The sequence below is a fragment of the Bos mutus genome, chromosome 16 (assembly GCF_027580195.1).
Source record: "Bos mutus isolate GX-2022 chromosome 16, NWIPB_WYAK_1.1, whole genome shotgun sequence".
Lineage (NCBI taxonomy): Eukaryota > Metazoa > Chordata > Mammalia > Artiodactyla > Bovidae > Bos > Bos mutus.
In genome coordinates, this window is record NC_091632.1 from 2,671,804 (window position 1) to 2,699,481 (window position 27,678).

A 27,678-nucleotide genomic window follows, 5' to 3' on the forward strand; every position below is an offset into this window, starting at 1 on the left:
CAGAGATTGAACCTGGGTTTCCTGCATCGCAGGCAGAGTATTGTCTGAGCCACCAGGGAAGCCCTGACTTACCTGAAGGTAAGTGATAAATCCCATTGGACAGAGGGACAGCCCTGCCAGGACTGCTGCTGTCAAGAACTCTAAAGGCAAAAATGACCAACGGGACCCGTCTGTGCACATTAACTCCTGGGGTGCCAGGTGCTGGGATCCAGCGTCAGACCCAGAAGGCTGGGAGAGCTTCACTGAGAGGTGGACACTCAGCAAATCCCCCCCACTTCTCCGGTGCCCTGGCCCCAGTCCTGGGTGCTCCAAGTCTGGAGACCTCATCCCCGGGTCAAGGCGCTCAGGGCAGCCCCAGAGGGAGGACGGAGGCCAGGCGGAGGGACGAAACCGGAAGAGGCGCTTGGACCCTGGCTTCCAGATGGGAGAGAGGGGTGGGCACCAGGGCAGAGCGAGCCCCAGGGATTGGCAGCGGCTGTGGGCAGGGCGGGCGGGCGAGCCGGGGGCGGAGTCGGGCCGTGCGTGTGAAAAACTCTGGCGGGGGCCGGGCTCTCCCCTCCTCCCCGCCCTCCTCCCCACCTCCCCTTTCCCCTCCTCCCCTCCTCCTCCCGCTCAGGTTGCAGCCTCTCCCCGGAGCCGCTCACCTTTCCCGACCAGCGGCCGCAGCTCCGAGGGCGGGCAGGGACCCCAGCAGGGCGCAGGGCCCGGCCCCTCGGCTGTCGCGGGCGGGAGCCGGCGCACCGCGGCCCCCAGGACACGCGCGGTGAGTCCGCGGGCGACTCGCGGCGGCTGGCGGGCTGGGCGGGCGGGCGGGGGGCCCGGGAGGAGGGGGCAGCGCGGCGCCGGGTAAACGGAGCAAAGGTAAACCCAGCGGCTCTTAAAGGCGCAGGTCTGCTTCTGCCAGGGGCCGGGGCTGCAGGGCGACTCCAGGGCGACGCGGGGAGGTCGGCGATCGCCGGGCGGCTGGGCCAGCGTGCTGGGGGGCGGGCGATGCCCTCCCTGCGCAGGCCGGCTCCCCGCGTCCAGGCGCTTAGGACGGAGGGCTGTTTTGCCTTCTCAGGTCCGCCGCCCCTCCCGGGCGTCTCCAGCGGAACTCACTTTGGCCTCCCCCGAGCTCCTAGGAAGCAAAGTTTTTCACCCGGTCGGGAATCGGGCGCGTTCTCTGCTCCCTTCCTCCTGGGAAGGGCAAGGGTCAGGAGCCTACAGTAATGGGAGAACCCGCCAGTGTGGGACCAGACCCCGCCTTGAAGGGCTTTCGGGGCTCCGGTGAACTTTCCAGAGAGACAGGCTGGCGCGGGTGGGAGGCCATGGCCCTAGGGCGAAGGTGGAAGGACAGGACACGTGAAGCCCTGCAGCTTCCAGCGCTAGGGGGTGTGTGGGGGTGCGGGGGTTTGCGGGGGGCTCTTCTCTCCCAGGCCAACCAAAGGGGCAATGCCCCTTGCCCACCCAGGCGCAACAGGCAAAAGGTTAATTTAGTCATGGGAAGGGTGGGTGGCCAGTTGGGAGATGTGGCCTGAGGATTCTTGGGGAGGGGAGGAGATGATCAGGAATCAGAAATCTGAAGTCAGCTTTGGCTGGAGGCCTCTCTTCTCTGCCTGTTGGGGGCCAGGGTTTCTGGAGCTGTCTTCAGGCCTTGTGGTGGGAGTCCTGCGGTTGAGACAGTGACTGATCTCCATCTCCGGTGCTTGGGATCAACACCCTGCTGGGCACCAGGGGCCTTTGATCCTCTCTGAACTCCTTCCCTACAGCATGAGTGGGAGACAGCTCCCCAGAACCTCATCCCCACCCCCAGCCCAGCCCTCAGCAATTCCCCAACTGCGTCCTGAGCCCTGTGACTCACTGACACCACTGGCCTGGCCTGCCAGTGTCGGCGCCTTGTGAGATTCAGCGTGCTCGTGGGGCATTTTCCACCGGGCTCAGGCACACAGCACATTCCTGGACACTGGCCTGGGGGAGCAGAATCCTTAGGAGGAGGATGCTGGAATGTCTGGCTGACAGGCGCATCCTCAGAGAGATCCCCTACCTTTCCTCTGACCTGGGCGGGGGCCGGGGGCGGGGGTGTCTGGGACCCCTTGCTTAGGGTTGGGGGAAGGCAAAGATGGCCCCAGGCAATACTGGCTCCTAGGTTTGGGTCTGCATCCCAAGGTGTTCTGGAGAGAGGGTCACCTTGCCACGGGAGAGCTTCTGTCTCAGGTTACCCTGCTTCAGGCAGCTCCTGTGCAACTGATGAGCCTGTGAGCCTCACCTCCCCCCAGCCCTGCAAACTCCCCACCCCCTTGGTTCCTGGGACTCTTCCCTCTGGCTGCCCACCCCCAGCCAGGAGCCTTCATTCTTCCCAAACCTACTGGGGTTTCTAGAGCCAGAGTAGTTTTCAGTAAGTTACATTAGATTTCTTAATGCCTCAGTGGCTACCGTTTATCAATTATCTACGGGGAGCCAAGCAGTATGTCACATAACTTTATGAGGTAGGTATTATTTATGCATGAGTGCGTGCTAAGTCACTTTAGCCATGTGCCACTTTTGTGACCCTATGCACTGTAGCCTGCCAGGCTCCTTTGTCCATGGGATTCTTCAGGCAAGAATACTGGAGTGGGAAGCCATGCCCTCCTCCAGGGAATCTTCCTGATCCAGGGATTGAACCCGCATCTCTTAACATCTCCTGTATTAGCAGGCAGATTCTTTACCAGTAGCACCACCACAGCTGTTATTATCATCCCACTTTAGGTGAGGAAACAGACTCTGCGACACCAACTCTCCCCAGATCCACATAGGTGGGATCCCACTTCCTCTGACCTCAAGCCCCCTGGCTCTTAGTTCATGCCCCCATCAAGGGAGACCCCAGCCTACTCCGGAGCTGTCTGGTTCTGTATTGGTCCTTGGAGAAGGAAGGATGGGGGCTGGTGCTCTGAGTAAGGACTCTCTCACTTGTCCTGTGCCAGGCAGAGCATGGCTTCTCCATGGGTTGTGGGAGAGAGGCACCTGATCTGAGGAGCAACTAAGTTCTTGGTCTAAGACCTCGTGGGATCAAGCTGCCTGCCTTGGAAGTGCCCCCTCACCGTGGGCCTCGAGGAGAGGGAGCTGCCTTTATGTCTGCATTTGTTTTCCCTACAGACCCAGACTGTCCTCTGGTGATTTGACCTTCCTGTGCCCAGGTAGACAGGCCCCATGCCTGGCTTGGCCCCTCCCAGCTCCTACCGCAGTCTGGCCTCTACTTTCTGGGATCACCCTGCTTTGGACTTTTGTTCAGTATCTCCACCTATCCCTTCTCTGATTTGTTTTTTCCTACTCTGAGTTTGAGATCTAAAGGAGAGGGCCAGCCCAGCATGCTCTCACTGTGTGACTCCTCTCTCCCAGCAAACTCCTGAGCTTCTCCCAGCCTGTTTCCTCATCAGTGAAATGGAGGTCATAACAGGGAGGGTTGTTACCTGAATTAAATGAAGTGATGTACACTGCCTGGCACCTGGCAAATGCTAAATAACCAGTGGTTTTATTTGTTGTTTGGGAACGAATTCCTAGTTATCGCACTGTGCCTGGCTTTGGGTAGAGATGGAGGCAGGCTTTCCTAATCTCATCAAGCTGGGCCCTTAGCAGTATCTTTTCCATTCCTCCAGATTGAGGAGGAGGTCCCTGTGTAAGAGAGTGGGGGCTAGGTGGATGAGAACTCTTAGATGAGAACCTGCCAGGAGGGGACCTGCTGTGCCTTGGGACTCTACCCTCCCCTCTATCTCAGCTTCCAAGAGGAGTGGGGTGGGCCGTGGGGGCTGGAAAGCTAACAGCCTCCTGCTCTGAGGGCCCTCCGCCAGGCCTCCCTTCCCTGGGGTAAGAAGACCCTCCCCCAGTGCTCAACTGCGGGCCCAGTTCTGCTCTGTTGTCTGGGAGGGAGTGGCTGGCCCGGATCCAGACTCACCCAATTAGCTTCGCCCCTTTGGGCGTGAGTCACATTTCTCTTCTGTCCACCCTGGACCCTTCGCCCTCCTGGCATCAGCTGCTGAGTAGGCACTTTCCCATCTCTGGGGGTGGGAGCAGACCAGTGTCTTGTCGTGGGCCCCAAAGCCCATGTGCCGTTGCATGCACACAGAAGCCAGCTCTAAGGCTGGGCTCATGGCCGCTCAGACAGCCTGGGATCCAGGATCACAACAGAGCCCGGGGCTGGCCTGGCAGGAGCTGGCCCGTGGCGCAGCAGCAGACTAGGAAGAGGGGGCGCTGTGGGCGCATCTCGGCCAGACCTCCCGTTGGAAGGAGAGCCCCCCAGCTCGTGCCATCTTCAGGGTCCCGTCTACAGAGGAGGAGCGGTAAGGAGGCAGGTGAGAAGCGCCTTTGAACTCAAGAGGGTCTTCAGGCTCCCTGACAGCATGAGCGGCCCTGGTAAGACAGGACACCCTGGTCTTGGAGACGCTGACCTGGACCTCTGAAGGGCAGTGGTGAGCCTGGGACTCTGGATAGTGGTTTCACCCTGTGCTCCCACCCCACCCTTCTGACGTTAAATAAAGTCTTTCCTGGAAATAGAGGGGTCGGTATAGACAAGATGACCCGATAATTTTTTAAAATATTTATTTGTTTGGCTGCCCTGGGTTTTAGTTGCAGCACGCAGGATCCTCGATCTTCCTGTAGCGTGCACGATCTTTAGTTGTGGCATGCAAACTCTTAGTTGTGGCACGTGGGACCTGGTCCCCTAACCAGGGATCAAACCTGGGCTCCTTGCTTTGGGAGCTTGGAGTCTTAGCCACTGGACCGCCAGGGAAGTCCTGAGTGGCCTGCTAATGACGGCGTGCTGGCATGTTCATTCATTTTTGTGTGTGGAGGGTGTGTCTCTTGCCCGCCATGGGTGGGGGCAGTGTTTGAACTTCGGGGTCAGTTCAGATCCTGCCCCTGTTGCTCAGGAAGTGGTTGCCTTCGGTGAAAGACCTTGCTCACCCAAGTTTTAGTTTCCTTCTTTAGAAAATGGAGAGAGGAACAGTATTGCCTCATGAGAATTCCGATGAGATAATGTCAACGGTACTCCTCGCCTTTTGCCTTACCTGGTGTCGTGACCAAGGGCTGGTGGCAGACGGAGTCAGCGGACCGCATTTGGCGGTTCTCAGAACCCTGCCCTCTCCTTGATCCCTGTAGAAACCAGGGCTCAGGCCCCCAGCTGGGGAGGAAACTATTCTTAAAACACTTCCACGCTCCCTTACCCCAAGCGCCCTCTCCATGTTATCATTATTGTGAGAAGCTCTGGCAAAGCTCCAGAATGATTTCTGTCCTCCCCCCTCGCTTCCATAAAGGAACCTCCCCTTTTCTTTCTTTGGGGGTCTCCTCAGGAAACAGGGCTGCTTCTCCCTTCTGGCCCTGGCCACCCAGCAAAGGAGATTCTTGCTGAGAGAGCAGGCCCGGGGGGTGGGGGGGGCATAGCTGTCCTTCCCCACATCCTGGCAGGATCCAGCACCTGGAAGCAGGTAGGGAGTAGGTCCTGTGCTGGAGGGCATCACGCTTGTGACATCAGCAGTGCTGGGTCCCTAGACCCCCTCTACCAGTAGGCCATGGGCTGAGGCCAGGAAAGGGGGCCCTAAGCCCCTCCCTGTTCCTGGCACGGAGCTCAGCTGGCAGCACCCCTTGCCACGGCTGGGCTGGGTGCCACGCTCTGGGCTGACGCCAGACCTGCCTGGCTGCTTCCCTGGGCAAGGCGGCTCTCCATGGACAGCTGATGTCCCTGATAATGGTGCCTGGTGCAAGGAATGCCATCTCTGGCCAGACCCTTGCTGTCCCTTCCAACCCCAGAACGGGCACTGAGCTCAGAGTCACAAGCCCTCGGTTCTAGTTTGGCTCTACCCCGTCGTCCAAGTGGTCTTGGGCAGGCTGCTCCCCTTTCTAAGTCTTCCCTTCTTCACCTGGTAGATGAGGGCACAGACCTGGGGATTCCTAGAACCCTGTCCAGGATGGCTGGTTTGCGATTCCAGCTTTTGCCAAGCCTGCTGGCAAGGGAAGCTGTCCTTGGAGACCCCAGGAGGGTCTTGATCCCCCAAACTCTGAAGTGCAGGGCCTTCCCCCAGCTGAGGCCGGGGTAGCTGGCCCTTGCCATAGCTCTGGTGGATGAGGAAGGCCTGGAAAGCCTCCTCCTTGTCAGACGGGAGGAGGGAAAGTACTTCCCAAGGCAGTGGGTGTGGGATTCAAACATCATACAGGCACTGATGCCAAAGGGCAAGGCTTGAAGAACCATGGCTCTTGGCCAAATCCAGCCTATATTAGTCTGACCTGTGAGCTAAGAATGATATTTATAGGTTTAAGTGGTTGGGAAAAATTCAAAAGATGAAAGTAATATTTTGTGACACTTGAAAATTACATAATACATGAAATTTAGTGTCCACGAGTGAAGGTTTACTGGAACACAGCCATGCATTCGTTTCCATCCTGTCTGTGGGTACTTTTAGGGGGATAGAGTTGTGTGACGGCAGCAGAGACCGTATGGCCACAAAGCCTAAAATACTGGCAGTCTGGCCTTTACAGGAATGCTTGCCCACCCTGCTTAGATAATCATAGTTCTCCCAAGGTTTGCACTAAACAGTTCTGGAATCTCTATCTAAAAATACTTTCTTTTCATTTAGAAAGAAGCGTTGTTCTTTTAACATAAGCAATGAAAGTTCATTATGGAAATATTAGAAGCTGCAAATAAGCAAAAAGGAGGTATTAAAATCACTCGTAATTCTGTCACCCAGTTAGATAACTACTGTTAGCATTTTAATTTAGAGCCTTCTGGAATATATACATATATATATTTATTGTGTGTATGTGTGTGTGTGTCCTGCTGGATTATAGACAGTGTTTGTCTACATGTATTTATAGGGTGAACATGTATGACACATATATGCCTAGCACACAGCTTTTACAAGTTGTACACAAATGCCCTTTTCATTTAAATACACATCTCAAACTGCTTGCTGTCTCAGGGACTGTCCTAGGCCCAGTGGGGTAATTCTAATATCCCAGAGCCTGGGGGAACATCCAGACCGAGGTGCCCAGCAGGCATTCGGGCCTGTGTGTGAGGCACAGGGTCGTGGTGGGGCCTGAGCTGCGAATCTGGAAGTCATCAGCACGTGGGTGGTGGTTTCCACTGAAGGAAAGTTTGAGGTCGTCAGGATGAGTGTAGAGACGGAAGAACAGAGGACCAAAGAGGGAACTCTGAGCAGCCTGACATTCAGGGCCAGGTAGAGGAAGTGAGCTCCCAGACAGGGGAGGGAGGAGGAAGCCGGAGAACCAGGGGCTGGGGGAAGGGAGACGTATGAGAGCCTGGGACTGAGCCTAGAGCCTGGTGCTGGGCAGGTGCTTGTGGAATGAGACCGGAACTGGGAGAAACCAGCGCCGCTGACTGGACGTCCAAAGCATAGGATGTTTGGAGTTGTCCCAGAGCGGGCTTTGGAGACAAAGAGGAGCAGGGCGGTGGTCGTGGCTGCAGCGGCTGCTTGGACCCCGCCTGGTGAGAGGGAGGCCACGCTGAGTGTGCGGAGGCCAGCGTGCCCTGAAGGGTGGAGAATGTTGGCCAGGGTCCTTCAGAATGCGGGCGTGGCATCTCTGGGCCAGACTGGTGGTGGCGAGTGCGGGGAGCGCAGTATAAATAGGAATGTGGTCTGGAGATGTGGGAAACCCTCCCCTCCGGCCCCCTCACTACTCGCGAGGCAGCTGTTCCCCTGGGATGCGTGCTTGAAAGCCCCTGCCGTTTGTTGCTAAAGTTGGGCGTGGTGAAAAAACCAGAGATGTTAACAAAGATCCCCGACAGGTTGTTCAGTCTGGACGAGGGAAGACTAAAGGGAGGGTGACCTGGGTGCTCTTTATTTCTCCTCCTGTTGGTTGAATAGAGGATGGTGGGCATCAGGCTCTGTGCTTAGGCAAACAGAGTGGAAACAGATGAGCTATTTCCACTGAAATTTAGCAAGGAAGACTTAAGAAAATGTTCCAGACTCTGGAGTTTTAAAAACACTGATGGTAGGGGAGGGACCTTCCTTGAGGGTCTTTCTTTAATGCACGCTGCTGAAAGGAGTGGAAAAGGGTCTCCTCTGTCTGGGAGCTGGGGTGGGCCTGGTCTGGAAGCAGATGTACGAGACAGAGGTCTTGCCTGCCCCGGCTCCTTGCTCCTGCCTCTGGTCTGGGATGTCTGGGACGGCCAGGACCAGAGCTGACAGAAGGGTACCTCGCCCCACCTTATCACTTAGAAATCCACAGCCTCTCCAGAGATTCCAGGCCAGCCTTGGCTGGGTGTCCAAAAAAGACCAAAAAAGAAAATGCCAGAAGATGATATATGTGGCTTCATTCCTTGAGCCCCAGGAAGCCAAAAAGAATGACGGAGTATCAGCAGGGCTGATGGGGCGGTCTGGGGTGAGGAGGGGTCATCTGTAGGGGTCAAGGTCAAGGTCTGAGCCCAGGTAGTATATGTGACCCATGAGGCCCTGGAAATCTGCCCCTGGGGGATGGGAGCCCAGGAGGAGGGCCCCGGGGCCTGCCGAGCCCCCTCCCCACAAGACCTGGGAACCCCAACTCAGCGCATGTTCATCTGGAACCTCTCTTGAGGATCGTCTCCATCCCTTGTCTCTTCCTCACCAAGCTATGGCAACTGCCTACCCTGAAGCCTGCACAGACCTCACTGGGAGCGCGGCTGCTGGGCCAGAAGCCACCGTCTCTGCCCCCGCACCCCCGACCCCATGCCCCTATTGCTCTGGGGAAAGACCCTAGCTTACAGCTGAGGCTTGGAGTCCAGTGGGCAACTGGCAGCCTCTGGGCGGCCCACTTACCTCCAAACACCCCCCGAACCAGGAACACTCGGTTTTCGTAGATTCCCTCACTGCTCGTTTGAGGGTTTGCGCGGTGCCAAGCCCTGTGTCAGGGGCTAGAGGTGTAATGATGAGTCAGACCAGTCCTTCCCCTTAACCTGCCCACAGGCAAACTAGGGAGACAGACAAGCCAGCAGTTACAATACAGCAAGCCAAGTGTGCTGCTTGGGGACATCTAGAATGCTGTGGGAGCCCAGGTTAGGGGCCCCACGTGGCCAGCAGAATTTCAGGCTAGAGAGAATAGGAGGGGTGTGGCAGGAGGCGGGAGGAAGAGGTCACGTCTGCCTTGAGCCTTGAAGATGCGAACACTTGGTTGGCTTTCCCCTTGTCCCTGGTGCTCCGGTCCCTGGGTTCCCATTCCTATGGAGAGTTAGGAGAACCGAAGAGGAGAGATGTCCCAGGGAGTCCTGGGCTGGCCGATGGACCCCCGGGCTTGCTTTCGTATCCCCAGGAAGAGGGCAGGGCCAGGCCACCCACTTGGGCTCAAGTCCCACCTGCTAAGAGTTGGGGCTGGCCTGACAAGGAGAAGATAAACATAGCAACAGGACCTGGCCTGCCTGAGAGTGGAAGGAAGTTCTGCACACCGACAGAGTGTCCTGGGGGGTAAGGTCTTTGTCTTCAATGGGTCTAATGTTTAAATGTAGAGGAGAGGCTCAAATGAGCCATTACAGCACACCAGCTATGGTCTAATTCAGTATGCCCATTCATTCCATGAACACTGGCTAAGCGCCTGGTAGGTTAGGTTCCACGTGAGGCCGTGGAAGCAAAGCTGCCCCAGTCCATGCTCTTGCCCTGAAGGACATGTCAGTCTGGAGGCATCTCGTTTTACCTCCCGGGAGGAGGGGCAGCCACATGCAGCCTTCCAGGGGAAGCAGCAGCTGAGTCAGGGAGCAGTTTTACTGAGGGAAAAGTGAGGAAGACCTTCCCAGGGGTGGCCAGGAGGGTGCTTTCCTCTGAGAATGTCAGCTGTGTTCCTGAAAGCTGGACCCTCCAGGGAGGGCTGAGAGCAGAGACCAGGAGGAGACAGGGGTCAAAACACAAGAGGCCTAGTCTGGCCGCTGGAGTTTGGACTTTTTCCTGAGGGTGGTGTTAATACTGAAGGATTTAAAATGGGGAAGTGACGTCATCAGAAGGCCACTGAGAAAGTCAGGTCTCACAGCCAGGGGCAACTGGATAGGAGGTTGGACATTCTCTCCATTTTGCAGATAAGGAAGCTGAGGTCTTCCCAGATCACAGTGCTAGTAGGTGGGAGAGCTGGGGCTCCTCCCATGACTCCAAACTGCAGAGCCTTCTGGCAAGCAGGCCCGGACGGCACGTACCCTCATGATAGGACTTTTGCATCAGGTAGGACGCCATCCCTCACCATGCTGTGGCTCCTGCCCGCCCGAGGCCCGCACAGGCCTCCCTGGGGGAATGGCTGCTTGCCAGAAGCTGTTCCCTCTGCCCCAGCCCACCCTGCTCCCACTGCCATGGGGAAGAATTGGGGTGCACTTGTCTAGGACAGAGGCAACCCTGGGCTCCAGACAGCCGCCTCCTGACCGGCTTCCTGTGGGTTAGTCCAGCTTGCTCCTGGAAGGCCTTCCCCACCTGCCCCCACGCATTCCGGCAGGAGCTGTGGGAATCTTCTCTGAGCTCTGTCCCTGCGTCCAGAGCATCTGTTCACTGGCAGGGTGACCACAGGCCTCTCTGTCCCTGGATCCCGGCCCCTCAGAAAGGCCCAGGCTGACGGCCTCTCCCCCAGGCTGGAGCTCTCAGAGCAAAGTGAGTGATGAGGGGTGATGAGGGCTCCGGGGCCTCTGCTTCCCTGCTCCCTCCCGGCTCCAGGCCGTCCTGGGGTGACTGGCTTCCCCTGAGGTTTGTTACAAGCTAGGGAAACCAAAGCCTCAAGCCGTGCAGGGCAGGGTCAGTGAGAGGGTGCAGGAAGAGATGCTATCTGCCAGGTCCCTGCAGGCACGGTTCTGCTGGGGGAAGGGGTGTCTCTGAAGTCCCAGCGTGTGACATGTGCAGAGTTGGTCAGCCGTGGCCCCTGCTTATTTTTAAAACCTGCCCATGGGCCCAGAGTGGCCGAGGCAGGGCCAGGAAGCGAGCAGCAGAGAGTGTCATGAGGACCATAGCTGGTGGTCAGCCTTTGGGAACGAGGGACAGACCCTCGGGGCTTCGGAAAGTGGGCAGTTGGAAATTACTTCCTTCATCCCCTAGCCCTGGGCTCGCAGAGACTGAGACCTAAAAGAAAAGAAAACAAAACAAAGCAAAAGGGGGGACTTGGAAAAGCACTCGCGTGCCTGGAACTCAGTAGGTGCTCCAAGTGCTGATGACACAGCCAGACTGCTGTGTGCCACAGAGCTAACCTGGCGGTCGAAGCGCGCCTGGTGAGGGGCGTGAGCAGAGTCCTCCCCGCGGCCTCCCCATGGATGACGCACTTTCACGAGGGTGCCCGTCGGGAGGGTGCCCGCCTGGGGAGGCTTCTGGAGGCCTGGGACCCGAACCACAGGCCATGGTGGGGAGTGGGGAGGACTGAGCCCCAGAGGAAGGTGGTGCTGCCTCTGAAGGGCCCTGGGTTGCAGGCTGCGAATCAGGGCTTTTTAAAAATAAACTGTATCTCTTTGTTATTTTGGCTGTGCTGGGTCTTTGTGGCTGGGCACCAGCCTTCCCTAGCTGTGGAGCACGGGCTTTTCTTGTTGCAGAGCGCAGGCTCAGCTGTTGTGGCCCTCAGGCTCAGCTGGTCCACAGTGCATGGGATCTTTGCAGGCCAGGGGTTGAACCCGCATCCCCTGCATTGACAGGCGGATTCTTAACCACTGGACCACAGGGAAGTCCCAGTGAGGGCTTTATTCAGGAGGAAGGCAAAGAGGCTTCTCATAAGGTTTCCTGAGGGATCTCAGAGCTGGCTTCCCTGAGATTTAGGAGGAAAAGCTGACCTCGCCCTCTGCAATAGCCTGCAGCCAAATTCCTGTGAGAGGGAGGCCATGGCCCAGCTTCCTGGCATGTTCTGCCAGCCTCCTTCTCTGTCTCCAGGATCTGCCCGTCTGGGTCTTCCAGGTGTCCCAGCCGGAGGGCGGGGGTTAGTTCTGGGTCCTGGCAGAGGTTGTCCTGGGGGCGGGGAGCCTCTGCGCCTCCTGGACAGGGGGTGAAGGGCCTACAGGTTGGCGGCCTCCCCGGGAATGGACGCTGTCCACCAGGGGGCTGAGGGCCCTGCCTGGCGGTGTCAGCCACGGGGACCCCTCCTGCCTGCCCTGCCCTCTCTGTCTAGAGGCTCTGGCCTGCCCATCGCTGACCACGTCCCCTGCTTCCTGTTCCTCTTCCATCCCAAGGTCTCAAAGCGCCTTATGGACAGTAGGAATGTCTGTGAGGGGTGTGTGTTATAGGATGAGCTTTATATGGACCTCTTTTCTGATATTTTTACATCTGTGCCGGAAGCCGAGGGAAGAAAAGAGAGAAGAGAGCTAACATTTTCTGAGTGCCTTCCTTGTGTCAACTCAGCACCCCCACTCAGACATCAGCGAACATAAAGCTCGTGCCCAAAACCCACCAGGCCTCCGCTCCCAGCGCCCCTCACCCCCACGGTGGCCGCCCGTCCTTCCCTGGCTCAGGCCAACCCCTTCAGAGCCCCGCATGACTCTTTCCCAACTCCCCCATTCGCAGTCTGTCAGCAAATCCCCCCGGCTGCCCCTCTGTGATACGCCGGGAGCCAGCGCTTCTCCCCGCCTCCGCTGCACCACTCTGATCCCAGCCATCACTCCTGCAACTGCCACCTCCTGGCCAGGCTCCCTGCAGCCCCTGTGCTGCGGTCAGAGGGAGCCTGTTAGAACCTAAACCCAAGCAGATCACTCATGCCCTCAGGCCCTCCCAGACCCCGCAGGGACCCAGCACGATCTGCCCCTCTCTGCTCTCCAGACCACCCCAAACTCACTTCTGCCTCAGGACCTTTTCACCTGCCATTTCCCTGTTAACTGCTTCCCCCAGATTCTGTATGACTAGCTCCCTCCCCGGTACCTTCTCAGAATTCTCCTCAAAAGATGCCACCTTCTCAAGGAAGACGTCCTGATCACCCTATTTAAAATTCCAACACCTCACCTCTCACGCCCCATCTCTTTCCTGTTTTTTCTCCCTTGCACATGTCACCATCTAACATGTTGTGTATTTTATTTAATTATATATAACTATATTGTCTGCTACCTCTCCCCACCCCCATTAGAGCGTCAGCACCATGAGGACAGGATTAGTGCCCATTTTGTTCACGAGTAGATTCTCAGGGTCAGCAACAGCGCCTGGCATGCAGTAGATATTCAGTAAATAATCATGGAATGAAAGACGAGCCGAACTACGAGCGATGGCATCCCTACGAGCGATGGCTGCACGCTGTCCTCGGCCTGCTGGCGTTAGCGCAGAACTGCCATCTGGGGTTGTCTGGCTTTGAATTTGGGGGGAGGGTGGAGGAGACCTGGGAGGCAGAGAATAGCACTTACAACCTGGGCCTCTGGAGGGGCAGGGGGCATTTCTAGCGAGGAGAAGAAAGGAGCGATGCAGTCATGGAGCTTGTGCACTTGGCAACAGCCAGGAAGTTCCTGCATGATTTTGAGCAAGTCAGTTCCCCTCTGGGAGCCAGCGAGGATTGGAATGGTGGCTCTGTGAGTGCCCGCTCCGGCCAGCACTCCAGGAGCCCTGCCCTTTCTCACGGCAGCCTCTGGAGAAGTGTCAGTGTCCTCCTGGCCCGGCTCCCCCTTCCTCCTGTGCGACGCACTTCTCTGGCTGGCTGGTGTGCGCCCAGGAGGAAGTGATGGCAGGTAGGTGAGAACTTCATGGACTCACCTAGGCAGCAGGAAGGGCTGGGGTCTGCCTTCCAATCCTGCAGCTCCCAAGAGGGACTGCTCCTTCAACACCACCCCACACCCAGCCAGGCCAGCATCTCTGAACGCGCGTCTCCCTCTTCCCCTGGCACCGGTTGCCCGGGGACAGCCCCAGATGGCTCCCTGGCCCTGGGGACAAAGGCCACACTGTGCCCGGCCCTGGGCTGGCTTCAGGCTGGGTGACACTGAGCCCTTCTGTCCCCCGACGTGGGTGAGGGGCCGACTGCACGAAGGTAACAGGCCTTTTTCCTGTCTCCCTTCCCCCTTGACCCTCAAATCTGAGGAGCTGACACTCCCAAGAAAGAAGTGACAGAGGCATCTTGTGTCCTGAGCTAGGAAACAACAGATCATTCACTGCTCAGTCTGCCCTGTTGCACTCAGACCCTGCTGGGTTCAATGCCCCAATTGTCCCCATCGGAGAGCAGTGTCCACTCTCTGCGTGGTTACTGCTGCCTGCTCCCCGGCCGCCATCAGGAGGCCCATCCCGACGTCTCGCCCCCATTGCTGCTGCTGCAGCAGCAGCCACTTCCTCTCTGTCTTCTCAGGCTGGCTGAGAGCAGCTGGCCCCCGGTGTCGTCTGCACCGCTTGGCTCCGCATTCCTGCTCGTCTCCAGTTTCACTCTTTCCATGCTTCCTGGTTCCACTAGTGACTCCTTGCTCTTAACTTAGCCACGAGGAGGGTGGGTGGAATTTAGTGGTTCTCCTTTGCCTTGTAGAAACTGGGGACCTCCCTCCCACAAGGCTTTTGATGAGTTTCCCTTCCCCTCCCCTCCAGGCAAGAGCGAGGGCGTCAGATTTATGGCAGCTCCTGGTGGATTCCTGAGTCACCAACTCAACCCGCCATCCCATAAATCCCAGACTGTAGGACAGCTTTATGGGGAGCCCTGTTTCTAGAAGAGGACGTGACTGCCCCCCACCACCTTGGCGAAACACAGACCTCAGGAAGCCAAGTGCCCAGTTCCCCCGCCCCCTAGGATGACCATGACTGAGCTTGGGGCACCAGTTTGAGAAGGGCAGTCATTTCCTCCCCTCCCAGGGGGTCTTGTGCTCCACTCAGCATTCACCCCACCTTCCTGTGTCTCCCCCACCCCCTGGGTTCCCCATCACAGCACATTAGGGCCATCTGAAAACCTGGGCAGATTCCATCCCTTACCTGGACCTCAGCTACTTCCCAACCATGGCTCTAATGTTCAGATCACTGGGAATGGTTTTTAAAAACACATTTTCCCAGGCACCATCCTCAGAGCTTCAGTTCTAGAATCTGAGATTGAGACCGAGGAATCGGAATTTTCTGACACTCCTTGCTGATGCTGATGTTCACCCAACTTGTAAACAGGTGGTCTGTGCAACGGGGAGATCTCCACTCTCCCGTCGTGTGGGAGGTGTTAGCGAACATGCAGGGCATGTCGAGGTCCTCCTGTCACTGGAACTTACACACTGCCTCCATCAGGAAGCCCCCGTTCCTGCCCCCATTTCCCTGTGAGCTCTACACAAGAATGAGGTGGCTGGCAGCCTCTGGGAGCTTTCTGTCCATATGAATCCTGCAGACTGCAGGCTTGGGATATCACACAGAGCCCAGAGGAGAAGCTGAGGTTGACTGATGGGGATGAGCTTGGAGATGGAGAAGCAGGGAAGCTCCAGGCTGGTGATGTTTGCAGGGAAGCTGCAAGAGGAGTTCTCAGCTCAGGAACCTCACCTCAGGAGCCCTCACAGCCCCAAGTCCTTGAGAAGAGGGACCAGGCTTCACTCACCACTAGCCCCAGTGCCTGGCTCTTCATTTATTGGGCTGAACTGGCAAGACTTCAGGGCCCACTGGCAGAGATAGGCTCAGAGGGCAGTGTGGACCTGAGGCCTATTCTCTGAGAGGTGCCAGCCTGAGGAAGCAAAGGGTCTGAGCTAGGAGAGCTGGAAGGTCTCAACTTAGCTTCCTTTGGAGGCAGTCAGGAGCCTGCAGGCCCAGGGGAAGGACCTTTTCCAGGCTGGTTGAGGACAGAAGGATATGATCATTACACAAAGTAAACATGTTACTGACCCATCATCCCTTAAACCAGGATTCAGGAGGGGCCTGGTTGCCTTGGCAACTGGTTACTGGCCAGTGGCAGTGCTGAGAGCATCCTCTGGGGAGGGGCTGTGCTTGGTGCATGGGTGAAACCCGGAGAGAGTGCAGGGTGGTCCCTTCCATCACAGGGCGGGCCCTGATGGCTTCTTGGCAGGCGTGGGGGGTGCCTGTGAGGCCTCTTGATCCCAGCCCCACTGTAGCTGAGGGAGAAGTGGGCAGAGCAGAATGAGGGGGCGGACACGCTGGAAGCTTATGAAACCACGGAGGGGAGGGGAGGGGAGGTGTGACAGCCCCACTCTGAGTTTTCAGGGCAGAACAGAGAAGGAAGAGTAGGCGTGAAGAAGCAGTGGCACCAGCACTGAGAGGCCAGCAGGATGTCCCCTTCTCAGAGGCCAAGACGGCTGCGCAGCCTCGGGAGGGAACCCCTCTTGGCTGGGGAGGGGGCCCAGGGGCAAGCAGACAGCCCGCCCCGCTGCTTCATTGTCTGCGCTGCAGTGGAGGCCCTGCCTGCTGGCTTCTGTGTGGGAAGGACCGACAGTGCTCTGCGTCCTCTCCCCAGGGGGCCCTATCTGTTTCCGGCAAATTTCTGGCTTTGCCCTGAGACATTCAGCTGCTCCGGACCTCCCATATTTCAGCAGGAGAGATGGGAGCAGGGCCAGGTCCTCCCCTCGTCCTCCCCTCATGCCTTTCCTCTCTTTTCCTGTCTCCTGGGGACTCACAGCAAACCAGAGAGGGGCTTCTAGGTGTCAGTATTATGAAATGGTTTGGGCCAGACTGCATTACAAGGGTGTAGGCTAAGGTACGTTCAGCTTATGGACATCCATCAGTTAGGCTTACTGGCTGTTGGCATATTTGGTCTCCTCCATGTAAGTTGGTAAAGAGCTGCTGGCCCAGGGGCCACCTGGTTCTGGTGTCCTCCCTGCCCCCCAACCTCCTTCCAGAACTCTCTAGGCCTCTGGCAGCTAAAAGGCTACCGTCTGGCCCTGGGGAGGCTTTCAGGATCCCATTGGCACATCAAGCCACTATTATGAGCCATACTTTTCTCTGCTTCTTGATACACATTGTGAATATCTCCCCAGAGGCAGGGAATCCAGAGGGGATAAGATTCCCAGGAAGGAAGACGGTTAGGAACATGTCGCCCTGGCCCGCAAGTACAGGGTGATTGACAGAGCTCGATGGGAAGACCCAGGATTCACATCTCTTGTTGACCAGACTCGCTGCACGTTCTCATCTGTTCTTACCTGTTCTCATCCATTCTCACTCGTTCTCAACTATTCTCACCTGTGCTCATCCGTTCTCACCTGTTCTCATCCGTTCTCACCCATTCTCATCTGTTCTCACCCATTCTCATCTATTCTCACCCATTCTCACATGTTCTCATCCATTTGCACCCGTTCGCACCTGTTCTCATACATTCACACCATTCTCACCCGTTCTCATCTGTTCACACCTGTTCTCATCCGTTCGCACCTGTCCTCACCCGTTCTCACCTTTTCTCATCTGTTCTCACCCATTCGCACCTGTCCTCACCCATTCTCACCTGTTCTCATCCATCCTCACCTGTTCTCATCCATTCTCATCCGTTCGCACCCGTTCTCACCTGTTTTCATCCGTTCTCATCCATTCTCATTTGTTCTCATCCATTCCCACCTGTTCTCATCTTTTGTCATCTGTTCTCACCCGTTCTCACCCATTCTCACCCGTTCTCACCCATTCTCACCCGTTCTCATCTTTTTTCACCTGTTCTCATCCGTTCTCACCTGTTATCATCCATTCTCACCAGTTCTCACCCGTTCTCACCTGTTCTCACCTCTCCTGCCCCAGGACCCGCCACTGCTCCCTGCCAATCATGAGCAAGATGAAGAACTTTAAGCGCCGCTTCTCCCTATCCGTGCCCCGCACTGAGACCATTGAGGAGTCCTTGGCGGAGTTCACAGAGCAGTTCAACCAGCTCCACAACAGGCGCAACGAGGGTGAGGGGTCTGGGGCCCTTCCCCCCCCCCTCCCCTCCCCTGCCTTCCTGCACACCAGCACAACTGGCCCTGGTGGGGAAGGACAGAGGTCAGGGTGGACTGGACTCCCCACTCCGCCCCCATCCTGGGGCAGAGGCTGGGAGGGTAGCTGATGCCTCTCCCTTCAGACCTGCAGCTTGGTCCTCTTGGTGGAGACCCCCAGCCAGAGTCCAGCACCTTCTCCCCCACAGACAGTGGGAAGGACCTCGGTCAGCTGTCCCCAGGCGTGCAGTACCGGCGGCAGAACCAACGCCGCTTCTCCATGGAGGTGAGGGGCTCCAGGCTCTATGCTATGGACGTGATAAGAGACACATCCACAAGTGTGTATGCCCAGGAAGGTGGTTGCCTCGGAGCCAGACTTCAGGGGTTCAAAACCCAGCTCTGCTATTGATTAGATCTGTAACTTCGAGCAGGTTACTCAGCCTCTGCCTACCAGTCTCCTTATGTTAAAATGATCATGATGAAGATGAAATGAGTTAATATATGCCACGTGCTCAGAACATTCCTGGTACACAGCAAGGGCTAGACAATTTGACTACTGTTCTTATGGCCCATATCCATGTGCCCAAATGTATGAAAAGCAGGCTTACAGAAGCACAGTGTCTACAGGAATCTCATGCTACAGATGGTGACTCTGAGGCCCAGAGAGGGCAAGGGACCTCCTGAGGTCACCCGGCACCACCTGGATGTTCGTTTGCCTCTGAGCACAACTTTGAAGAAATCCCCACCCATGATTCAATCCTGCTAGGACTGTTCACAGGGAAAGTGAGACCCACGATGGGAGATGCAGGCCCCACAAGCCCTGTCTACCTGGGAGCAAACTCGGACACCTTGTCTCATCCTGGCCCCTGTAGGACATCAGTAAGAGGCTCTCTCTGCCCATGGACATCCGCTTGCCCCAGGAATTCCTACAGAAGCTGCAGCTGGAGAGCCCAGACCTACCCAAACCGCTCACCCGAATGTCCCGCCGCGCCTCCCTGGTGAGTCCTAAGAGGGTCAGAGTTCACCAGAATGGCCACCCACTCCCGTGCATGGCCTGGGTTTAGCCTGTCCCAGTTGAGGCCTGCAGCGGTTTCCAGGGAGGTTTCTGGGCCTCTGGCGCCACCTGCTGGCCAGAGAGGATTCCCACAGCGGATCCTCCTTTGTCAATCTCCATTCCCTAGAAGCGACTTAGCAGCAGCAGCAGCAGTTGGGTCCCACCAGTGATGAAGCCCACTCTGGGTTCCAGAGTCTTCACTGAGATGAGATCAGTAAGCCAGCTGGCACGTGTTTCTGAGCTTTGGCCTGTCAGATTTCCTTGGGGAATCGTATAAAACACAGATTCTGATCCCCCATCCATATGCCTACAGAATCAGACTCTGGGTGGTGGGGCCCGGGAATCCGTACTTTTAAGGGTTGTAGTGCAAGGAGATCCAACAATCCATCCTAAAGGAGGTCAGTCCTGGGTGTTTATTGGAAGGACTGATGTTGAAGCTGAAACTCCAATACTTTGGCCACCTGATGCAAAAAACTGACTCATTTGAAAAGACCCTGATGCTGGGAAAGATTGGGGGCAGGAGAAGAAGGGGACGACAAAGGCTGAGATGGTTGGATGGCATCACCGACTCAACAGACACGGGTTTGGGTGGACTCTGGGAGTTGGTGGTGGACAGGGAAGCCTGGAGTGCTGTGGTTCATGGGGTCTCAAAGAGTCGGACACAACTGAGCAACTGAACTGAACTGAACTGGAGTGCTGAGCGAGAGCAAGTGTGCCGATGGGAGGCTGTAGGGAAGTGGGTTCTGAACTGGACACTCAAGGTGCGGTGTCAAAAAGGCACAGTTCCTGTCCTTGAGAGGCTTCTGAGCAGGATGGAGACAGGTGATGAGGGCGTGGGGCAATCCCAGGCCTGCACCCCGGGCTCTGGCCCCTGCACTGCCATGGGAGAAAGAAACTCCCTCCCAGGGACAGAGAGAAGAGGGGGAGAAACGACTGGCACTGCCCTCCCCCTGCTCGCCCCCGACCCACAGGGTCTCGTTCCCTTCCCACCTGGAGCCCGGGGCGGGGCGATCGACCGTATGCGGGGGCCTTCAGGCTCACAGATGCTCTGTCTCTCTTTCAGTCAGATATCGGCTTTGGGAAACTGGAAACATACGTGAAACTGGACAAACTGGGGGAGGTAAGAGGCCAGGTTGCCAGGCAGGATGGCGAGGAGGAGAAAGGGGTCTCCCCAGCCTCCCCTGGTCTGCACTCACACGCCCCTGCCCACAGCTCCTGCCATCCACACTCTTGGCCATGCAGTCTTGCCCAGCCTTTGGCAGGTATTAAGGTGGGCCCAGGTCCTGGAGGAGGCCCTGAGGCCCTGAGGATGGAGTGGCTGATGGACTCTGGGGCAGAATGCAGTCTTTTTATTCTGCAAGCATTTCATGCCTAGGATCACGTCCCAGCTCCACTGTTGGCTAGCTGTGTGGCCTGGGGTGAGCTCTGGAGTGATCTCCCCCGTGCCTTGATTTCCCCCTCTGTTAGTGGAGGTGGTAACTCTTCTACCTCATAGGGCGCTGTGTCCCTAGAATAAGCTTTTGTGCTGTGTATTTACTGGCTATTTCTGTTATCACTGCACTGGCCTTTGTGTTCCAGGCTGGGGGTGGGCAATGGTTTACAGAGAGGAGGAGGGTGTAGCCCTGTCCTTCTAGGAAGCCAGAGGAGACCTGCATGTAAACATCGACAGAATATAAGGAAGAACAAAAGTAATGCTATAATAGAGGGGCACCTCGCCTGCTGGCAGCTTACAGGAGAGACATTCCTTCTGACTGGGGAGGAGTTAAGGACAGCTTCACAGAGAAGCAGGCTTTGGAGGAATGGGAACTTCAGTGAAGGGTACGGGGTGGGGAGGGTAGGCAGGGCGTGCATGCCAAGTCACTTCAGTCATGTCCGCCTCTTTGAGACCCCTTGGACTGTAGCCCACCAGGCTCCTCTGTCCGTGGGATTTCCCAGGCAGGAATACTGGAGTGGGTTGCCATTTCCTCCTCCAGTTGGCAGGGCAGTCTGGCCCACGTCACAGCCCGGGCAGAGGCACAGAGAGTAGGGCGCTGGACAGAGGAGAGCTGGCCCTGAGTGCGGTTCTTGCTCCCAGGGAACCTATGCCACAGTCTTCAAGGGGCGCAGCAAACTGACAGAGAACCTCGTGGCCCTGAAGGAGATCCGGCTGGAGCACGAGGAGGGGGCGCCCTGCACTGCCATCCGCGAGGGTGCGCACCCCAGGGTCCTGCAGGCTTGGGGCTCCGGGGGGGTCCTGAGCCTGGGGGCAGCTAGGGGCCAGGAGACACGGCTGGGGTGGGGACCCCCGAGGCTGATCCCAGGAAGAGGGGTGAGGGGCACGTGGGGCTCAGGCACGCCTGTCGCCCGTAGTGTCTCTCCTGCGGAACCTGAAACACGCCAACATCGTGACCCTGCACGACCTCGTGCACACGGAGCGCTCCCTCACCCTGGTGTTTGAGTACCTGGTGAGTGGGCGTGGGGCCGGGGCGGGGGTGGGGGCGGCCCGGGCCTGGTTCTCAGAGGCTCCCAGCAGGAATGGCCAAGGGCCCAGGCTTAGGGGTGGCTTGGACCCGGGGCCTGTCCCACTCCTGGGCTGGGCCCCACCTCCGGGAGCGCTTCTGGCCAGGGTTCGGGTCAGGCTGGGGCTGAGCCAGGCCCCGTGTTCCAGGACCGTGACCTGAAGCAGTATCTGGACCACTGTGGAAACCTCATGAGCATGCACAACGTCAAGGTGAGAGCCTGCTTGTCACGGACTGCCCCCCCAGGGCTGGTGTAACCCTCCCCACTTCCAGCACATCTGTCCATGGACCACCCCCCCAGGGCTGGTGTAACCCTCCCCACTTCCAGCACATCTGTCCATGGACCGCCCCCCACCCCAGGGCTGGTGTAACCCTCCCCGCTTCCAGCACATCTGTCCATGGGCCGCCCCCCAGGGCTGGTGTAACCCTCCCCGCTTCCAGCTCATCTGTCCATGGACCGCCCCCCACCCCAGGGCTGGTGTAACGCTCCCACTTCCAGCACGTCTGTCACTTGAGAGTACCAGTTACCTGCCAGGGTGAAGAGGAGCTTCCGGGGAAGCTCACAGGAGTGAATGGCCCCTTCTGTGTGTGCGCACCGGGCAGGTTCCCCGGCCCACAGTGGCCCCTCTCAGCTCCCCACTGGAGCGCTCTCCTGCCCACCCTGCTGCCTCCTCTGCGTGCCCTGTGCCCTCCCCTCTGGGTGGGGCCCAGGACGGGGCGTCCACGTGGGCAGGAGAACCAAGTAGCCTCCAGTAGCTCCCCTCCACCTGGTCGTGTCCCCCACCCCGTCCCAGCCCCAAGGCAGGGGTGCAGGCTCCCTTCCTCCCCAGCCTCGGGGCGTGCTCCCACCTCAGGTTGCCCCTTCCCTTCTCTCTCTGCAGATTTTCATGTTCCAGCTGCTCCGGGGCCTCGCCTACTGCCACCGCCGCAAGATCCTGCACCGGGACCTGAAGCCCCAGAACCTGCTCATCAACGAGAGAGGGGAGCTGAAGCTGGCCGATTTTGGTGAGGGCCAGAGCCTGCGGGGCTGGGAGGACCCCACAGTCTCTCCGGGATGCGGGCGCCGTGGAGCGGGGAGGTGCAGTGACGGTTTGCTTCTAGGACTGGCCCGGGCCAAGTCAGTGCCCACGAAGACCTACTCCAATGAGGTGGTGACCCTGTGGTACAGGCCCCCCGACGTGCTGCTGGGGTCCACGGAGTACTCCACCCCCCTTGACATGTGGTAAGCGAGCCTGTGGGACCTCCCGACTCGCCTCTGTTGCCCCATGGGCTTCTTCAAAGGACTGTCTAACCTCCTTTGAATAAAAGCTATGTGGCATCCTACTGAACTGGATGTCAGAGAACTAAGTCAGAGCTACATCGGGGTTTCCCTGGTTCTCAACAGACTGTGCTGGGCTGTGCTTCTGAAATACCCCCCAGGAGCACGCAGAGGGTACAGGAGAGCCCCCATAGTGCATATGATGAATCTTCCCCAAGCATCAGTTCTGCTGAAAAATTTAGAAGGGATGCATTATTTTTGTATTAAAATTAACACACACAGGATTCAGTGTAGAATGAAAAGTTGGCCCAGGTTTCCAGGCAAAACACAGGTCTTCGATGAATGGCCTCTGCGGTATGCAGGGGTTTCCTTGGAGAGTGGATCTGTGGGCTTCTCTCTTCCCAATGGACAAAGTTTGAGATAGTGCAGCTTGAAGAGCTGCCACGGGGTGCTGGCTATGTAGACGCCAACCCTACAGAGTAAAAGGGGGAGAGCTCAAAGCGTCCTGGAGCCCAGAAGCTCCCCAGACGGAGACTGCAGTGGGGGGGCCGTGCTGTGCTAGGAGCCTCGGCAGCCTTGGGCCCCGCACCCCTGTGCCGCGGAGCGTGGTGGAGCAGCGCCAGGAGTGCGGGGGCAAGGAGGCCCAGGCTGACGTCGGCCCTGCCCATCGCTCCCTGCAGGGGTGTGGGCTGCATCCAGTATGAGATGGCCACAGGGAGGCCGCTCTTCCCAGGCTCCACGGTCAAGGAGGAGCTGCACCTCATCTTCCGACTCCTCGGTCAGTCTCCTGCCGCTCCCTCCATCTCACCTCGAGGGGGCGCCAGCACCCCGTCTAGCACGGACACTTCCTGGGACCGGGGCGATCCTCCAGGGCTGGGGTCCCGGTGGTCGCGGCCACTCTCTGCCCCCACCTCCTCCCTTACCACACCCCCTGCCCCCAACATCGCCCTCGGCCCTGGCCTCTCACCCTCCCAACCCCTTCTCATCTCCCCAGGGACCCCCACGGAAGAGACGTGGCCCGGTGTGATGGCCCTGTCCGAGTTCCGAGCCTACAACTTCCCCCGGTACCTCCCCCAGCCGCTCCTCAGCCACGTTCCCAGGTAGCCCCTCCTCCCCGCTCCTGTCCGCTGTGTTCCTCACGGTCCCTCGGGGAAGCGGCCTCGGGGCTCGCCGCGCCCCGCAGGCCTGCGCTAGCTCCTTCCTCCCGCAGGTTGGACCCTGACGGCATCAACCTCTTGAGCAGCCTCCTCCTGGTGAGTGTGCTCCCTGCCGGCCGGGGCCTAGCAGGCAGGGAGCTGAAGCCTCAGGACGTCACCCTGGCCCCCAGTCCCAGCCCCGGGCCCGACGTGGGGCTCCCTGGGACCCCCCGCCCCCCGGCACGGGAGGAGCGCTGGCCTCCCCAGACTTCAGAGCAGGCATGCTCCAAACGGAAACCCCAGTTCAAACACTAGCTGCGTAGCCCGTGGGCAGGTTACAGAACTTAGCTGTGCCTGGCTTGGCTCAATTGCACAGTAGAGTGAATCACTCACACCTTGTAAGATGGTTGTGAGGGTAAAGTGAGGTTGCTGAAGACACTTAAAACGGTGCCTGTCTTGCTTAAGCGCACGGTAAGGGTGGTTCTTAATATTACTTGTTAGTATTACTGGTATTCAAGTTATAATTGTGTATGCTTTCGCATCTGTATTTCCATCCCCAGAGATCAGTCTCTTTATGTCCCGTGTCTGGTTTTCTCCTGGTGGCTGGGGACCTGGGACCCTGAGCTCTGGGCCAGTCTTGAGCTGGGATAGCAGCTAGGTGGAGAAGGAAATGGCATCCCACTCCAGTACTCTTGCCTGGAGAATCCCAGGGATGGAGGAGCCTGGTAGGCTGCCGTCTATGGGGTCGCACTGAGTCAGACACGACTGAATCGACTTAGCAGCAGCAGCAGCTAGGTGACCCCAGGGGTTGCTCAGGTCAGCCTGGCCCTCCCATCTGGGCCAGGGAACTAAGTGTAGGGGTCATATTGCCAGCGGGGTTCCTGCAGCCGCCGCCCTCTGCCTTTCAGTATGAATCCAAGAGCCGCGTGTCAGCAGAGGCGGCCCTGAGGCACCCCTACTTCCGGTCTCTGGGGGAGCGCGTGCACCAGCTGGAAGACAGTGAGTGCGAGGGGGACGCTGGGGGGGCCTCCCTGGACCCGGGAGCGGGGCAGCGGGTCTGGGCGAGGAGGGCGAGAGCCCAGAGCCCAGGGCCCGGGTCTGGCTGAGCAGCTTGGTTCCCTGTCCCCGGGTTTTCCTTCATAACAAGGGGAGCAAGCCTGGTCATCCTGGGGCTGCCAGCCCTGACTGAAGGGGTGCCCCCGGCTCCCCGTGCATGGTGGGCGAGAGGCCGCAGATGGCAGGAGCGGAGCCGGTTCACTGAGCTGTCTCCCGGCCTGTGCCCTCTCTGCCCGCAGCTGCCTCCCTCTTCTCCCTGAAGGAGATCCAGCTCCAGAAGGACCCCGGCTACCGGGGCCTGGCCTTCCAGCAGCCAGGTAGGGGCCTGTCCTCCCCACCACCAGCCCCGACTAGAGGAGGCCAGGGTGGGCAGCGCTTGCCTTCCCGAGGAACAGAGATAGGGCCGGGAGATGGGGGCTCCTCCCCGACCCGGGCCTCTCTTCCGGGGGCCTGCAGGGAGCAGGGCAGGGCCAGTTTCCCTATCTGCTGCCCAGGCTTCCTCCCTGTGTCTTCCTCCTCAACCCACACCCCAGACAGAACGCCGCATCTGAGAGTAGCCCCATGAAGGTGCACCCGTTTCCTGGTGCCTTCTGTCGGCAAATTCTGAGCTCCGGGTGTAGCCTCTATCCTGGGAGAATTGTACTTATTTCCAGACTAGCTGATGGCCTCAGACATGCTAAGTGCTTTCAACATAGCATCTTATTTAATCTTAAAATTTTCCTTGAAGTCGATACCATTAGTTAGTACTCCCCATTTCTCAGGCAAGGAGACTGAGGCTCTGGGAGGCTGAGTTGCAATTTCACACAGTGAGTGAGTAGAAGGGATGGGATTAGAGCTCAGGACTGACCAGCTCCTGAGCGCATGCTCTTGCTGGCTCTGGCAGAGCAGTCCGCCCCTGCTCATCTCAGGCGACCTTGGCCCCCGCCTCCTCCTTGCAGCCCCACATCTTTCCTTCCATTTTCCAGGGCGAGGGAAGAACCGGCGGCAGAGCATCTTCTGAGTTGCGCCCGCCCTGCTGTGGCCCAGGGGCGAGAGGTCACACCGTGCACAGCTGCAGCGGGATGGGGCCTATGCGGCCTCGGAGGACAGATGCGTGAGGGCTAGTGGCCGGCCCGGGAGACCTCGGGCAGCCCTGCTGGCCGTGGCTGCTTCCTCTCCCTGCTTCCCATGTGCCTCCCCAGTGCCCTTGTCCCAGACACCAACCCCTCCACTGCCTGCCCTGGGGCCAGGCATGAGCTGCTTCCCTTGGAAGAGGTGGTGGGCAGAGAGCGACCTCAGGCACTTTCTCACCCTGAAGCCCTCGGGCACCTGCAGGGAACCCACAGGGACTGGAGAGTCCAGAGGCTGAGCTGAGCACTGTGCCTTGGACATGGGCACCACTGTGCCCCCCGACCTCCCGGGGACCTGCCTGCCTGCCTGCCTCATCAGTTTGGTTGAGACCCTTTCAGGCCCCTGGGAGCCCGCACATCTTTCCCCTGTTTCCCCTCCGAGAGCAGGAAGTGACATGGCACCTTGTCTGGGACCCTGGAACCCTGGGTGCCAACGTTTGTGCCAAATCCCCTCCCACCTGAGGGGCCGGCTGTCCCCAGAGCGACAGAGCCGCACCCCCTCTCCCATTGCCCCTGACTTGTCCCCACGGCCTGCTCCTTGCCAGGGACCCTGTGTGCTGCTGGTGGCCTAGCCAGTCCCTTGGGGCCCTGGCCCCCTGGCCACGCTCTTGCATCTCGGTGGAGCCCGCCCTCCCCCCCAATCTGAGCGGGATCGCCTAAAACTGCAGGCAGTAGAGCACGCACTGCCCTGGGAGCTCTGCCTCCCGCTTCTACCAGTCTGGCTCTCCCGAGAGCTCTTCCTGCTAATCATCCCCGAGTGCTGGTGGGCCCGCCCTGGACCAGCATCCTACGGGCAGCACCCAGGTGTGCAGGCTCACCCTGAGCCTGGTGCCAGGCCGGCCCCAGCTCCATGGTGTTGGCACAGCCTCCCTCTTCTGCTCCTCCCCAGTGCCCGTGGCTCTGTCCTTGCTCCGGCCTGTCTGGAGCCTCCCCATGCCCAGAGGAGGCCAGGCCCACAGTCTGAGGTGCAGGAAGGTGGGGCGGGATGGGGTCGGCTCTTACCCTGAGCCCCAGGGGACTGGGAGTGTGCGGGGCTGTGGCCCCGAGAAGGTGCCTCCACCCCAGCTATGGAGCATGCCTCTTGTATTCCCAAAGTCTCAACACTGGGCTGGGTCTTAGATGTCAAGGCCAAAGGGAGGCCAGGCCCCCTGCCCACCCCCTTCCGCCTGAGGAGCGGCCGTGGAGGGTCTTGGCTTATCCATAAGTCCCCCGCACCCCCCACCACTGTACTGTGAATGACAGATAATATATTTAATTCATGTGGTACAGAAAGGAGTGAGCAGTCTCCTGCACAAAAGCTGATGTTGACAGACTGATGCCAAAGGTGGGGGACGGAAGGGCCTCCCCAGGCCCCCCGAGTGCAGGCCAGGCTTGTGTCTGTGCAGATAAAGCGGAGAGTGGTTGGTGTGTGTCCCTGAGCCCACTCTGGGCCGTGGGCCTGGTGCCCTGTACTCTCCCTGCTGTATTCTGGATGCTGCTCCTCCAGGGCTGGCAGTCAGTCCCGGGTACCCTGGGATGGGTGCAGGAGAGGCCTGGGACTTGGCTCTGTTGCCGCCGTGGCCCGAGTTGCTGCCAGGGGTCCTGGGGAAGGGTCTGGGTTCTGTCTGATGTAGCTGACCTTTGTGCTCCCCCAACCGAGTGAGTCTCTGACTTCTTGGGAGGCAGGGAGGAAGGTTTAAGAGAGGGCTGGCGTGGAGAATGGTCAAGGCCAGCAAAGCAGAACTAGGGCACAGACCTGTATTTCCAGCCCAATGGTAACTGCACAGACGTGACTCCCCTTCCCGCTTCCCGGATGCCCCCTTCCCCTGGGTCTGTTCACACCTCCATTCACACTTGTCTCCCAGAGTTCTCCGCGTCGTGCTGTGCTTT

The 27,678-nt window shown here is 58.5% G+C and overlaps 1 protein-coding gene across 3 annotated transcripts; it reads left to right on the top strand.

The window, feature by feature from the left end:
- Nucleotides 1-629: 629 nt before the first annotated feature.
- CDK18 (cyclin dependent kinase 18) lies at nt 630-27,088 on the top strand. Of its 3 annotated transcripts, XM_070384570.1 has the most exons (16): nt 630-763; nt 17,529-17,677; nt 17,845-17,984; nt 18,571-18,696; nt 19,816-19,872; nt 20,827-20,941; nt 21,102-21,196; nt 21,400-21,462; nt 22,132-22,255; nt 22,352-22,472; nt 23,189-23,286; nt 23,503-23,608; nt 23,719-23,761; nt 24,553-24,643; nt 24,940-25,017; nt 25,666-27,086. In XM_070384570.1, the coding sequence occupies exons 2-16, from the start codon at nt 17,554-17,556 to the stop codon at nt 25,698-25,700; spliced, it is 1,416 nt and encodes a 471-aa protein (XP_070240671.1). In that variant the 5' UTR covers nt 630-763; nt 17,529-17,553; the 3' UTR covers nt 25,701-27,086. The 3 variants fall into 3 exon arrangements, 2 of the variants coding, with proteins under 2 accessions (XP_070240671.1, XP_070240672.1); XR_011467179.1 differs by lacking the exons at nt 23,719-23,761; nt 25,666-27,086 and having other exon boundaries at nt 24,940-25,018; XM_070384571.1 differs by lacking the exons at nt 23,189-23,286; nt 23,719-23,761 and having other exon boundaries at nt 25,666-27,088.
- Nucleotides 27,089-27,678: the final 590 nt, after the last annotated feature.

Coding starts and splice junctions, on each gene's coding strand:
- CDK18 (XM_070384570.1), top strand. CDS start 17,554: ATGAGCAAGATGAAGAACTTTAAGCGCCGCTTCTCCCTATCCGTGCCC. Junction 18,697..19,815: donor TGTCCCGCCGCGCCTCCCTG/GTGAGTCCTAAG, acceptor TCTCTCTTTCAG/TCAGATATCGGCTTTGGGAA. Junction 23,609..23,718: donor CTCCTCAGCCACGTTCCCAG/GTAGCCCCTCCT, acceptor TTCCTCCCGCAG/GTTGGACCCTGACGGCATCA.